General features: G+C 33.9%; 1 protein-coding gene across 6 annotated transcripts in view; it reads left to right on the forward strand.

The window, feature by feature from the left end:
• Positions 1-15,099, forward strand: part of Hmbox1 (homeobox containing 1) — a 177,703-nt gene that overhangs the window by 75,933 nt on the left and 86,671 nt on the right. For 5 of the 6 annotated variants that reach the window (XM_005373783.2, XM_013514363.1, XM_005373789.2 and 2 more), the window contains exons 2-3: positions 1,912-1,991; positions 9,662-10,138. In XM_005373783.2, coding sequence (XP_005373840.1) covers positions 1,969-1,991; positions 9,662-10,138 — 500 coding nt within the window. In that variant the 5' untranslated portion in view covers positions 1,912-1,968. Of the gene's footprint in view, positions 1-1,911; positions 1,992-3,574; positions 3,671-9,661; positions 10,139-15,099 lie in introns of all 6 variants that reach the window. The other variant, XM_005373788.2, reaches the window with a different exon arrangement.

Genomic DNA, 15,099 nt, shown 5'->3' on the forward strand with positions numbered 1-15,099 from the left:
ATATATATATATATTGTAAGTTTATTCAGCCATCCTTGTAGTGATTGAAACAATTCTTTGAAGAGACAAAAAACTTGAAAATAATTGAAAATAAACACTTTGTATATTTCCTTATGTATGAGTACTTTTATTTCTATAGGATCGATTCTAAGAGTAGAATTACTAAATTAAAGTTGTAAATGCTTAAAATTTTAATGTACTGCTAGTTTCTGGAATGTCACATTTAGACCAATAAGAGATACCAATCTATTGAAGAGATATCAATCTATTCAGTATTTTCCTAAGGTGATTTGGCATTGTTTAACTGTTTTTTTCTTGACTTCTACTGAGGGTTTTTTGGTTTTTGTTTTTTTTAGACAGAGTCTCAAAGTGTAGCTATGGGCTGGCCTTGACCTTGCTACGTAGCCCAAGCAGGCCTTGAACTCTCAGCAGCCTCCTGAGTGCTCTGTGCGCCACTATGCCTACCCTGGCTTCTAGCATCTTTGAATATGTTTTGTAAACTTAATTACTTGGATCTGCTCTTTGTCTACAGGTCAAATATTTTTTTTCTGACTAAATTGCTTTATTTTTTTCCATAATAGGTAAATTTTAATTTTTTATGTCTATCTTTTTTCTGTGTTTGTTCCTGATCTTAAGAATGTGTATATAACCTATTTTCTAAATTGTTACAAAATGTGTTGCTGTGATTTTTTTTTATTACCTTTCTGTTTCATCTACCTGGAATGTGAATATATAGAAAGCAATGCAATCAACGTGTTTTCAGTAGATTTTCTTTACATTTTACTTCTATTTTTTTAGGACAGTTTTTTTTTCTTTTAATCAGCAGGGAAATTAACTACAGCAAGAACTTCATTAATGCTACATTTTAAGAAATGCAAATGTGAAAGATTTCCAACTTGACCCTGTGTGTTTCACATATATCATTAGTCATTGTTAGACATTTTGATCTTGCTTAATATAATTCATTGCTGAATGCGTATTTTAATGAGGTGGTTTTACATCAGCATCTCTAACTTTTGTCTAATTTGTAATCTTAATTTAGAGGTAATAGAAATAGTTGCCTATATAGATTATGCTTTGAAAGTGCTAATAAATTTAGTCATTACAATGGTTGGTTTCCTAAACCGTGAATAGTAGACTTTATTTTGGGGAAGACCTATGTGTGAATGAAATGGGCCAAAGTGTCTCAATGGTGAGTAAAGCAGTGAAATACAAATCAAAAGATGGAAGTGCTAGACCCCTCTGTTGTTAATGTGCGCTGTATTCTGTCATCTGAAATGTAACATGGGTGTTTAAATTGGTGGTAATTGCCATTACTTGATAGTTTGTGAAGTGCTTCATCACCCCTGTTTCATTTTTTTAAAAAAGTAGTTACCTGTCAGGCCTGTTTTACAAATATGAAAATTGAGGTTAAGGGAAATCAAGTCATTCAAAATTGTATTAGAAGTAAAAAAGAAGTAATACACATGCTTATAATTAGACCCCAGAATTTGCCTCATAATTAAGACATTTAGTTACAGTCATGCCATGGCTTGTTTATAGGATTCTTTGTGAATGCCCTGATGTTATATTACCGAAGAGTTACCTTAAATGTCAGCACTGTGTATGTGTTCTACTGCATGTTTAACTCTTTCTGAGTGGTTCCTGATAATGAATTAAACTTTAAGGGTATGATTTTCATTATTTTTTCATGTGAATTATTTGGAAGGCTATCAGTGGTGTTTTCTGGTTTGTTGTTTTTTTTTTTTTTAAACTGCTTCAAACCAATGTTCCATTTTAAAATTACAAACTGATTTTTGGAAACATGCTCAACTAATTAATTCTTACTATCTATAAGTTGATGCAGTTAGATACTTTATTTCACCCTCGAGTAACATAAATTTTTCTCAATTTTCTATTTTTATTCTACAGAATGGTAAAAAACGTTGATCATCTCTGGAAAGGATATTGATCCACCTCATGTAAAGTATGCTCAGTTCCTTTCCAGTGGTGTAAGTATCTAGTCCTTCTCAATTTTTATCCTCTCAGTTGGGTTAATAAAGAAGTCATTATGGGTATCATTCATATCTGACAACAGACATTTGTGGAGTTGAAAGAATTTTTAAGAAAAAGAATCAAATGGTATATCGATTTGACATTGAGATGAACAAGTGTCATAATCAAGTGGTGAAGAATGAATTTTCAGATCAACCTCTTTTGTCATTCCTACTTTTAACTTTGGATTTTGACATTAATTTTCCATTAAACATAAAATTACTATCATTTTTAACTGCTTAATGGCCTAGAAGCTTGTGAGATAGATAACTAATTATTGGAGAGCACTAATGTTAGACCCAGTGAGAAGCAGAATATTAGGAGCCTGTTAGCTTAGTGCTGCCTTTTTGTATGTAAACTCTTTTAACGCCCTAGCCATTTCTCTAGCTACTAGGGATGGAAGTATAGTTAAGCCTATCAACTAATGTAGTTGGTAGCCTTTCGTTAAAGTCAGGCCAAAAAAAAAAAAAAAAAAGTGCAAATTGAGATGGTAATAGTATTTTTGTGCTAGGATCTAAGAATATTTTTGTGCTAGGATCTGAACTGTAACCACCAGTTCATGTTAAATAGCCCTCTGATAAAAGTGTTCTGGGAATTTCAGATATTACAGAAGATAGAGTATCTATTAGTTCATTAAGTGCATCTTTAGATTCTACTGCAGCGTGCCTTCAGCATAAATATTTTCTAAAATTTAGTGGAATCTGTACTTCACTTACATTTTTTCCATTTTGGTTGACACTTCTATAATCCAATTAATAGAGATAGGTTTTCTGGATTGTTTAGATTCTCATTAAAGCCAACCCCAACACTGAATCTCTGATTTAGTTAAAAGTTTCTGCAATAAACTCGTTTCTCCTAAGTAACTGTGTCCTTGGGAAAGTACTTAATATTTTTGACCCTTGATTTCCTTTTCTTAAACCATTTGTTTACCAGTAGCTGTGCTCAGTAGCCAGTATATTGTTAGCATCATGAGGACAAGAATTTTTGCCTGGTTTATTTCTCACTGCATCCTCTATACAGTACAGAGGACCTCATACTTAGTAGGAACTCAGTTGAATGAACAATTTTTTTTTTTTTTTTTTTTTTTTTTTTTTTCTCCGGTACCGGGAACCGAACTCACGACCTTGCGCTTGCCAGGCAGGCGCTTTTGCCGCTGAGCTAAATCCCCAGCCCCTTGAACAATTTTTTTCTAAGTGGTCTCCAGTTCCCTGATTCCACAGCAAATTTATATCTCCTTCTATAAACTTACATATTTTAACTTGGATTTTGTCATGTATGTTAGAAATATGGAGATGTTCAAAGAATGATTTTATAAATCACATGATTTACTGTACCTTTACTATACAAAGAGAATTTTTCTTTAGATTATCAGTGCTTAACCATGTGGAGATTCATGTGAACAAAACTCTAAGGAATACACTAATAGACAAAGACATTTAACCACTAGTGACTGGGTACCAAAATTATCCAAGTCTAGTTGCTCATTTAGGATGGATGTTGGCTTCTGTGGAAAGTCTAAGATTGAGGTATACCTTTATAGGAGCGGTTCTCACCTTGACCACCACAATGGAGATCAGAGAAGACTGGAAGACACTTAAGTTCACTCCATAGTAGAGGGCACTGCTGGTGTTGGCAGGTGAGGCTTCAAAACTCTGAGGTCTCTGATAGCCAGAGTTATCAAAGTATCTGTCAAGCTCCTGAGTTTATGTATATTTTGATGTCAAGTAGTCATCAGTAATTCTCATGTGGGGGTCTGAGGAGGTGTGATGTAACATTCCTGAAAGAAGAGGGAGTTGCTAAGGAAAAAGATAAGATTGCACATATGGGGCTATGATAAGACTTAATATTTTCAAGGAGAGAAGGAATAGCTCCAAGTTCTCATATAAGATCTGATAAGACATCACACTCTGGAAGGGAGAAGGTAGTATATTCCAACTTCTTGTTATAGCAAAACATATAACATGTATTACTCATATAGCAAACTAAGAATTTGGAGTCATTTCAAAGGTACTAAAAGATTTTTCCCCCAGATGTCCATAGGATGACTACAGTGAAGAAAAAAAATCCTCAATCTTAATCAGTAGTAATTTTTAAACTATTAAAGTGTGATTGACATATTGTAGGTCATTAACTACAGTCATGGCCTCTAACTTTTATGCGTCAGTCAGCTCTGCCTTGATTTGAATTACAGAATCATCTGAATTTGGAACTATTAAGCTCAGTTCCTAGCACAACTTCATATCTTATTTTCACTTCTTGATTTGAATGTATAGAATCATCTGAATTTGGAACTACTAAGCTCATTTCCTAGTGAAACTTCATTTCTTACTTATTTTCACTTCTTGCCTTTTTTCTTCTTTTGAAACTGCCAATCCTTTGGCAGTAGTAATAACTGAGAAAGAGACCAATGTGCCATAAATAATAAGAAGGGCCTGGGAACATCTTCATCTGATGAATATTATTATTGACTCTAGAATGTATTAAATCATCCTGCAGTAAATACCACATGTGCAAAACAAACTTTTGCCTAGTCATTCTAGATAAAAAGATAAAAGTAGCAGAATCCAGCTGAAGAAAAAGCTTTATTATGCAGTACATTCTTACTAACTGTTGATGCTTTACAAGTAAGGGAGTAATGACCTTTTTTGACCATGGGATTTCAGGGTTAATCAAAGGTTAAACTTCTCTGCTTTACATGTTTGTGAAATTTAGTTTATAAAAGTACATATATCCAGGACCTCATTCATTATCCAAGAAGACTGAAGTATATGCTCAAGTGGTATTAAAATTCATTGGAAAATACCATTAATCTCATGATATAATCTAAGGCATCAATTTATGAACTGAACCATAATTCCTGAATTTAATTGTTCTTTAATTTTTAAACATTGTCTGTGTTATTGCAGTGTTAAAATTCTTCTCTTTTTCAATTACTGTTGACCTGAGTCTGCATTCGGTTTAGTAATTTAGAGTGAAAAATATTCCTTATCCTGTGAATAATTCTTGTGCATAGGAAAATTAATTCAGCTCTTTCATGCTGTCTTTTTCTTTTATGTAAGAATTGCTGGTATCATGGACTTAGATGAACTTTGTAGGTCATTTACTACTGTAATTTCACGATTATGTGCTTAATATAGGTACATTATAAGAAATAAAATTTCAAAATGCCACAGTGTATGCCTTTGTTGATGTTAATGCACATTGGAGTATTATTCTCAGTAACCAAGGAAGCTTCTAGTCTTGGTATTTGTTCAGTAAGATGCTGTTATCTTCAGTATCACATGCATGATTTGATCCTGCTCTTTATGCCCTCATCATTTCACTCTTAAAAGTGATCATCCATTTCATTCTAGCATCTGTGAATGTTTTTTCTTTAGGTGTGTCTTTGGATTAAAGACCTCTCTTGGTACAAGCTGTAGACATGTAATTTTAGCAAGGTAAACATAAAGGAAAATGAATTTTTTCTCTCCCGTCAGAAGACAAAAAGAGCAGGAATGTGTAAGGGTTAGGAATTACTGGAATATCTACAAAGAGCTTTTTCCTTTGTTATATTCCACATTTCTTCCTTTGTTTTCTGACAAACCACCTTCTTCTACACAATGAAGAATCTGCTAGACTAACATCCTCCTGTACCCGAGCACAGTTACAGTGATGATTCCATTTACCCCTCATGTAACAAAATCTAAAGAGAGTAAGGCTTGGTCTCTTTCTATGCCTACCCATTTCACCAGAAGATGAATGGTACCAAGTGGCAGTCCCAGAAGGTGTTCTTGGAAATAATGACTTGTTTTAGGAATAAAAAGTAATAGATGACTACTATTTTTCCTTTTGTGACTTTTGGAATAAAAGTAGTTTCCAATTGTCTGTGATTCCAAAATGATATAAAGTATTACATTGTTTCAGATGCTTTAGTTCTAAGACTTCTGTTTTAAACATTAGGATGGGTGCTTTTCAATAATTGATGAAATTCATATATTTTATGCTAATATACTGTGCTCTTCTATACAGGGAGAGATATGAAGAATTGTACAGAAATTACTATCTATTCTGCTGTAGATAGGATAGGAAAATACCATGCTTGTTTTTTTATCCATATGGTAAGATAGTACTTGAATTCACTTATCTAAAGAGTAAGATCAGTTTATGAAGTATTTTAATAAGATGAAGACTGAAAATAGCAACAGAATAATTTCATTGAAATTGTTAAACAGAACTATTTCACTGTCAAGAGAAAAAGATGATATATAGAAACTAGAATTTACCAAGCCAATAAATTAAAAGGTGAATTATTTCAGTTAGTCAGTTTCTTTAAAAAGAACTTCAAAAATGAGAGATTGCTAGACACTTGATAGAGTAGATGAAGGACTAAGGATTTAAACAGAAACTAAAGTGTTAAGTATCTTAAATAAGCTGTTAGGAAAATATCCACTTAACTTTTTCAAGGAACTTTCCATTTAAGTAAAATATACTTCTGAAGTGCATAAATCAATAGTGTCTTAACTTTGATGAAATTCCATAGAGAATAAACCTGTGTAATACAGTGAGCATGTAGATCAAGGTAGAGAAAACCAGTAACCCTACGTAACATTTTACATTTTCATTGAATCCAGGGCCTTGCACATGCTATACAAATACTTTACCACTAACCTACATCCTCAGCCCTTTTGCTTTTATTTTGGAACAGAGTCATTCTAAGTTGTCCCAGCTGGGTTTAAACTTGTGATTCTCCTGCCTTAACCTTCCAGAGTTCCTGGATTACAGATGTGTGCTACCATACTGAGCTAAATTTTTTGGTATTAAACACAGTTCACAGATTTTTTTAAATTGGTCAGAAAAAAATAAGTGAGTCACTCTGGTTGCAAGTTTTCTTCTTATTGGAGAAAGGTGATGATATATTATGGGGCGTAAGCTGAAAAGAAAATGTTGAGAATATGGTTATAATCACCAAAGCATTTAAAATAGCTAATACAGTATCAATGTGTCCATCGGTAGAATGCACAAAAAAGCCAGTGGTCTAGTTGCGCCTGAAATGCTCCCTAGCCATGAAAAGGAACAAGCATGCTAAAACATGCAGTATCATCTATGAATCTCAAAAAAAATAAGGTCAATGAAAGATGTACACAAAAGAGCGAAGAGAGTGGTAGATAAGAGTTTGAAAAATAGACAAAAGTAATCCATGGGTGAAAAAACTGAATAGTGATTGCTTCAGAGGGAAACGGACAGGGATGAATGGGGAAGGTGGCAGAAGGAACTTCTTGGGTGATGGGAACTGTTCTGTATCTTCAGTTGGATTCAAGTTTCAGAGGGTATGTTCTTCTTAAAACTCTTCAGATTGCATGCATAAAATATTCCTCAAAAGAGAAAAGAACCAGACCAAATAGTAAGGTCTAGTTAAGGACATATATGCTGAAGTGGTTAGAGGACAGTGTACAGATATCTGTAATTGATTCTGAAATATATCCAAAAGTACAGTGAATTAGAGATGGATGAGTACATGAATGGATATACATGTACTGGTGCAAATGTTGTACAAAGAGAAGAGTAAAATTTAGGTGATTAGTATATGGGATGTTCAGTATCAATTTATTTTAACTCTTCTGTACATTTAAAATTTCTCATAAAATGAAGACTATACTGAGGCAATCAAAGAATATTTATTCATGAAAACAGGTCTTTGTTTTATAATGGATAGCTTGGTACAAATGAGTTTAGAAAGAAAGTAGATCATAGTATAGGTGCAGAGCAGATACTGTGGCCCATGAATGGAGATGGTCTGCAACATACTAGTTTGTGTTCTAGAATGTGTGTGTTTAAGTTTTATTGAGCCTGTTTCTAAAAGTAGAGAGCATCACATAAAAATTTTGCCTGCTTATTTTAAAAAGCATTTGCAAAACAAAGCAGTCATTGAAATGAAATAGAAAATCCAAAAGTAGTTACAGATTCATAGGAATTTTTGTATATGATAAAAGTAACATTTCAGATCAGGGAAGAAGTATATTATTCAGTGAAGGATATTGGACAAGTAGCTATTCATTTGTAAAGAAATAAATTCTAAATCCTTTCATACTAATAAAGTAAATGTAAATTCTAAAGTGAATTAAAGTTTTAATTGTTCTGACCTCCAAGTCCATCAATAGAGTGGTTTTATCTAAACCATTTTAACTAGAGACTTAAAGTAATACAAGAGCCTATATCCCTAATCCTTTCTTTCTAGTAAGTCCTACAGTATAGTGGTAAGCAAAATAATGTCTGGTTTGGGAGTGAATAAGATGTAGGCTTAGAATTTATTTTTCTACTTTTTATTCTGATCTTTTTTTTGGAAGGTACAAAAGTACTCTGAGCCTTAGTTTCCTTATAGTAAATTCATCAGCATGAAATGAAATAAAATAAATTATATGTACCACAGGGAATTACTGTGAGAATTAGATGAGATTATGCGATATGAAAGTCTTTCCTAATTTCTGCCTAGAAGTGAAGATTCAGTAAATTTTTAGTACAGTATAGAGGCATGAAGAAACAGAACTCCAGCAGGTAAAGGGGACTGGCCTAGATCACATATGAGAATATTGCTTGACCTCTATTTCTCTTAGCAAATATTTGTTGAGTGCCTACTATATGCCATGAATCGTGTTTGGCACTAGAACAACAAAAATTAAAATAGAAAAGATCACTACTTTTTAAAATCATGTATTCAAGAAGTCAGGTTGTGTTACAAAAGGAATGTTAAGTAGTAAACATTTTTATGATTCTCTTAAACTAAATATTGTTATTCTCTTAAACTAAATATTTTATTATTCTCTTAAACTAAATATTGTTATTGTAGTTCTCTTAAACTAAATATTGTTATTCACTCTGAGAAAACATTTTCTGATGTGCTTCAGTATCTTGTGCTAGTTAAAAGGAGACATGTAGAAGCAATTTCCTAGGAGAACTGAGTAGCTTCATTTGGCTGTAACCAAAAAAGAACCATTTCAGGGTAAATATTTTTTAAAAATGCATCACTTAACTGAAAATTTAGGAAATTACTAAGTAGTAGATGAAGTGGTGCTTAGTACTTTTTTTTTTAAATATACCTGTCTTTTTCACTTAAATGTCTTTGCTGATTACTATTTCCTTGGGCGTAGCCAAGCAAATCATTTGTTTTTATGGACTTGACATACAGAGGTTTATGTCAGTGTTGCTCATACTTGGTAAAGCAAGATAATGTAAACTTTTTTTTCAGCAATTTTCCATTTGTACTGTATTGGAGTATAGTAAGTTTGAAAAAAAACCTTAAAAAAACTTTTTAAAAAGTTATCAGTGTATGCTTCTGTACCTTATGTATTCAATTTGTCGTTTTGGTATTATTGCTACAACTAACTTTTTAGTTCCAACATTGACAGTATAAATTATATGCTATAATAAATTGTGCCTCATATTATATCTTCTATTTGTTAATAAACTCAGTATCTGTACCAATGTATTTGCATGGCAAATTTAGCATGGGACATGTCTTACTATTTTTAATAAAAGTGTTGATGTAGAAATAATGCATCTGCTAAATATTTCCTATAGTAGGTATTTTGGCAGATGTTGTCAATAAAGAGATCCCCTTTTCTTTTTATCTTTTTTTTCCTTTTGTTTTTAGTTTGCTGGAAACCATGTCTCACTATACAGATGAACCCAGATTTACCATAGAACAGATAGATCTACTTCAGCGCCTTCGGCGTACTGGAATGACTAAACATGAAATTCTTCATGCCTTGGAAACTTTGGACCGTCTTGATCAAGAGCATAATGACAAGTTTGGAAGAAGGTCCAGCTATGGAGGAAATTCATATGGGAATAGTACCCACAATGTTCCAGCGTCTTCCTCCACAGCTACAGCTTCTACACAGACCCAGCATTCGGGAATGTCCCCATCACCGAGCAACAGTTACGATACTTCCCCACAGCCTTGCACTACCAATCAAAATGGACGGGAGAACAACGAGCGATTGTCCACATCGAATGGGAAGATGTCACCAACTCGATACCACGCAAATAGCATGGGTCAGAGGTCATACAGTTTTGAAGCTTCAGAAGAGGACCTAGATGTAGATGATAAAGTGGAAGAACTAATGAGGTTAGTTGCTTTGCTTACTCTGAGTCTCCAAAATGACTGTATTCTTAGATTGCCTTTAAGTAATAAGCTGTATTTCAGTCACTTACCTATAAGAACTGTAAGTTCTCCCTCCCTTCTTTGGAGAAGAAAGAAAAAACAAATTTTTATGTTTTCAATTGAAGTTTTCTCTCCTCTACTTCAGCCCTTTTTGCTACTTGATAGTCCTTTTCTATTTTGCCTATTTATCAAAGATGAGACTCCTCTTTATGGCACTAGATCTAGCTTGTGACTAACAGAACTTAGTCTAATCTTTAAGTCTTTCTAAGTATTTTTCTGAGGGATAAGGTAATTTTATCATGCTACATAAAATATACACTTCCTTTTTCTCTCCGTCATTCCAATCAACAAAATAATTTCAGTAAGTACTAAATTAAGAAGTAATTTTTAAGAAGAAAAATGGTGTTACTGCCCCTAAGAAGCAAAAGTTCTAATTTTAGCAGTAGGGGTTACACACAGGCGTGCTTGCACACATGTACACACTTAAGGGTTTTAAACACTGAAAAAAGAAACCCACTTTCAATGGAGGTAATTAGGAAAGGCTTCACACCAATAGATTTGTGCACTTTGAGGGTGGCAACCATATGCTTCTCGTTGTTTGTCCAGAGCCTACAACTTTCTTCAGCACAGTTACAAGTTAATTTTTTGAGTGGCTGAATTTGACATAAACCTTAAAGGATAGCCTCTGTTTTAAACTATAGAAAGTTTATTTAAAGCTTTGAGACTCTTAGAAGGTGTGAGAGAAGACAGGGCATATTTTCAGCCTGATAAAGGCTGAGGTACTTCCCCAGACCCAGATGTTGCTTGCTTTGGGATTTAGTCTGTTGTTGTGGAGTTTAAAAGGGAGGCCCATTTAGCCAAATAAAAGTTTGTTCACTCATTGGAATATAGTAAGATGTGCTTTTAATTGTCCTGAATATTTAAGCATAAAAGTACTTTTTCAGTTGTATGTTGTTGCTGTTCATTTTGATAAGCTTTTCTATATAATAATCCCCAAATATGTATTACATTAACAAGTATGGAAAGCTGTCTTCATCTTTTTTTTTTTTTTTTTTTGGTTGTTTGTGACAAGGTATTACTATGTCCAGGCTGACCTTGAACTTCCTATGTAATAGTGCAGGCGTGGCTCAAACTCTTGATCTTCCTATGTCAGCCTCCTAAGTGCTGGATTACAAGCATTTGCCACCAGGAAATTGTCTTTTTAGCAAACTACTTTGGAAGACTAAAAAGTCTAATAAGTGTCTAAAAAGCTGACTTTTAACCTGTAGGTTGGCCTGATGCTTTATTTCAACTACAGTCCCACCTCAGTTGTCAAACTCAATTTGTCCCAAATTTGCGTTCAGACACCAAAAAGTTCAAGAACTGAACATATTTTTCCCATAGGAAATAATGAGAAACGAAATCATTGGTTCTGAGGCCCAAAAATTACACTTAGGAATTCATTTTTCTAGGACTTTACTAAAGTTCTCAATGATTTCTTTCTTTAAATTTATCGTGGTTCTCAGATTTTTTTCCTCTTAGCTTTACGCCTGGTATCATTAACTTTCTTTGGAGCCATGGTTATGACATTTTTTGTGAATAAAATGCACCAAAAAAACCCCACACAGTAAGGAACATTTTCACACACTAACATAAGCACTGTATGTTGTTTGGGCAAGAACGGAGCTTAGGATGAAGCATCACCCCTTTGTGTTTGTGGCAAGCCACCACGCGTACTGGTCTTTTCAAGTCGGATTTTCAGTATGACTACCAAGCAAAGTTACAAACACCAAGCAGATTTTTTTCAAACTTTGCTGTTCGGGTAATAGAAAGTTTGAGCTTAGAGCCATTTGACAGTGAAGGTATCACCATATATCTCAAACAGAACACCTGTTAGCAGTGACTAAAATTTGTAGTTAAATCCTATAATTACACTCATTCAAGTTTCACTGTTCACTGTATATAGTTTCACATGTTGCAATTGGTATTTAATTTGTGTACTACAGCTTGTGGTACAGTTAGGATACTACCTTCTTCATAATCAAGATACTCCTTCCCTTTCTCACATTCCCTAGGATTGCTCTTCTGCTGTCCTTTAATTACACAGGGGTCTCCTTGGACCTTCTGGCACCCTCTGGCCCTCTGCTATTGTGCCTTCCTCCACTCCAGCACTTCTGGTTTCCTCTAGTTTGCTCTCCTCGCTCTTCTTTTTTCCTCCCCTCTTGTCCCCTGAGTACAATTCTTCTTAGATCGAAGGGAGAAGTTTATGGCATAGCTGGGCATGGTGGTGCATGCCTGTAATCCCAGCACTCAGGAGGCTGAGGCAGGAGGACTGCTGTGAGTTCAAGGCCACCCTGGGCTGCAAAGTAAGTTGAAGGCCTGCCTCAATTGCATGCATAGCAAGACCCTGTCTCAAAAAGACCAAAAAAAAAAAGAAGTTGTTTATGGAATGCCTGTTCTCACTTGTCATTGTTATAACCATGCTGTAAATTTAATACGGAAAACTGAGATTCATAAAAATTAAATTATTTGCCCAAGTAAATTTGAGTATTGGGCCTAAATTATAACTCATGTCTTTATTGTGTATGTTGGTTTATTATCAATGTGTTTTCTCTGTAAATAAATTATGTATGTGTATAGATTTTAATACAACCTTAGGAAAGGTGGTTAATTTAACTCAAGACAGTGTAGATTTAGTAGGCTTGCTACCCTCCTTCCCCCGTATATTTGCCACTTCACATCACTTACTAATCAAGCAAATTTTTACATTAGAGACATTCTTTGAACAATATATGTTCTCTGCCCAGCTACACATATACTGCCCTCGTTGACCCTTCCACACTGGTGATACTAGAATGAATTGGAATTAGTGATCTCTGGTAGAAAGCATGAGTCCCTGGATGCCTTTCTGCCTCCATTTTTTTGTATATAAAATCTACTTCTCCCTTGCTCACATTCCCCAACCTCCAGGGTACTCATCCAAAAGACTTATTTTTCAAATTTCATAATCCAGTTATTTAGTGAATTATAATAATTTCAAGGTATGTAATAGAGATTTCTTTGGAGAACCTCATCAAGTTATAACTGTACCTCATCAGCTCCCTAAAAAAGAGTCAAGAAGAAACAAGTAACTGCTACTTTGCCATTTTTTTTATTAGGATTAAAAAAAGAAACAGAAAAAGAAAGGCGAGCTAGCATATGAATTGTGTTTTTGTTTCAAAGAGGAGGAGAGGTTAAATAAATACAATAAAGAGGAGAGGTTTATTTTGGCTCATGTCAATAAGTCATCAAATATAACATTTTAGCAAGGGCTCTAAATCCAGAATGAAGACTCATTTCACATTTTAATTTCCTATAAAGTATATTTCCTAATATATAAATATATGTATAGAGGGTTTGTTTATATCTGCTTGTATAATAGTATGCATCCAATGTTTATCTGCTCTGTTATGTATGTATTATGAAGTGTATCAGAATGAATAAGTAGTGCTGTACATTAACTACGTTCTCATCCACCTATATACTAAATTTTATGAGCATGTTAGTGCTTTGGGATTTTTTGTTTTTGTTTTGCAGTACTGGGAATTGAACCACGACCTTACACATGCTAGGAAAGTGCTCTACCACTGAGCTACATCGTTAGCCCTTTTTTATTTTATTTTGAGACATGGCCTTGCTAAGGTGCACAGGATAACCTCAAAATTGCCATCATTCTGCCTTGGCCTTCCAAGGAGTTCTCCCTAGCTAGTATGTTAGTATTTTGTAAAAAAAAGTCTGAGACTGCTTTCTAGTTGGTTATGTAGACCTAACAATAGACTATGGGTTGAGCATTCCTGAAACCTGAAATGCTCCAGAATCCAAAACTTTGTGAGTCCCTGTATGATGCCCCAGGTGGAAGATTCTATACCTTGAAACTTGCTTTCAAAAAATTATTTAAAAGATTGAGTAAAATTAAAGTCATGCTCTGTGCATAAGGTATACCTGACACATAAATGAATTTTGTGTTTAGCCTCTAGTCCTGTCCCTAAGATATCTATGTGTCCTCCAAAACCCCCCAAAATTCAAATCTGAAATACTTCTCATCCTATGCATTTCAGATAAGGGATACTCATCCTGCATTTATGTGTGTGGGTAGGATATTTCTGTTCTGTAGGTAACAAGATGAAATGATTAGGATCTACATGTACCATGTTGGTTATTCTTCTAGTGTTATCTTTTAAAGTTGCACTTTGTGTAGCTTCATGGCTGAAAAATTACAGGAGTGTTTTAATTCAAATGTGAAAAATGTTTGTATGTACTTGTTATTTTCCAATTGTGAAATAGACTGTCTTGGTAGATACTGCTTCATCTCTCTGAAATAGGTGACTGCTTTTAAGAAATCCTAAAGAATGTTTAGTTCATATTAACTAAGAGACTAAGATCTTAAAACATATCATTTTTAAACATGTCGTCTTTAGAATCTTTTATTCAAGAAAGTAAAGCAGTTTCATTTTGAACTACTATAAATAACTCCTTCCATTTTGATTAAGTTTAAATATATTTGAAAATAAGAATTTAAAACTTTTATAAATTATCTAGATCAGATTTTCCATTTACAACTTTTTATCTCTAACTAGATTTGTTCACTCATTTAACAAATTAAGTTTTATTATATGCAAGCCCCATGATGAATAAGAAATAATACTCGGAACTTTACAGGCTAGTAGGAGAGATAAGACAGAGTAGGAACAACTATAATACAGAATAGCATGTAATATATTAATGTGTGAATAGTAATTGAAATATTAAAAATAGCCATTTGAAAAGAGGTCTTTGTTAGCTGTGAAGATCAGGAAGAACTTCTCAGAGCAGATGACAGTTAAATTGTCATCTTAAAGAAAGGTGGTTTGATAGAGGCATTGCTCATGAATTCCTTCAGATATGTAGAAAGTTGTGTAGGTAACAGT

This window comes from Chinchilla lanigera, unplaced genomic scaffold (genome assembly GCF_000276665.1).
Source record: "Chinchilla lanigera isolate Chin_1 unplaced genomic scaffold, ChiLan1.0 scaffold00002, whole genome shotgun sequence".
Lineage (NCBI taxonomy): Eukaryota > Metazoa > Chordata > Mammalia > Rodentia > Chinchillidae > Chinchilla > Chinchilla lanigera.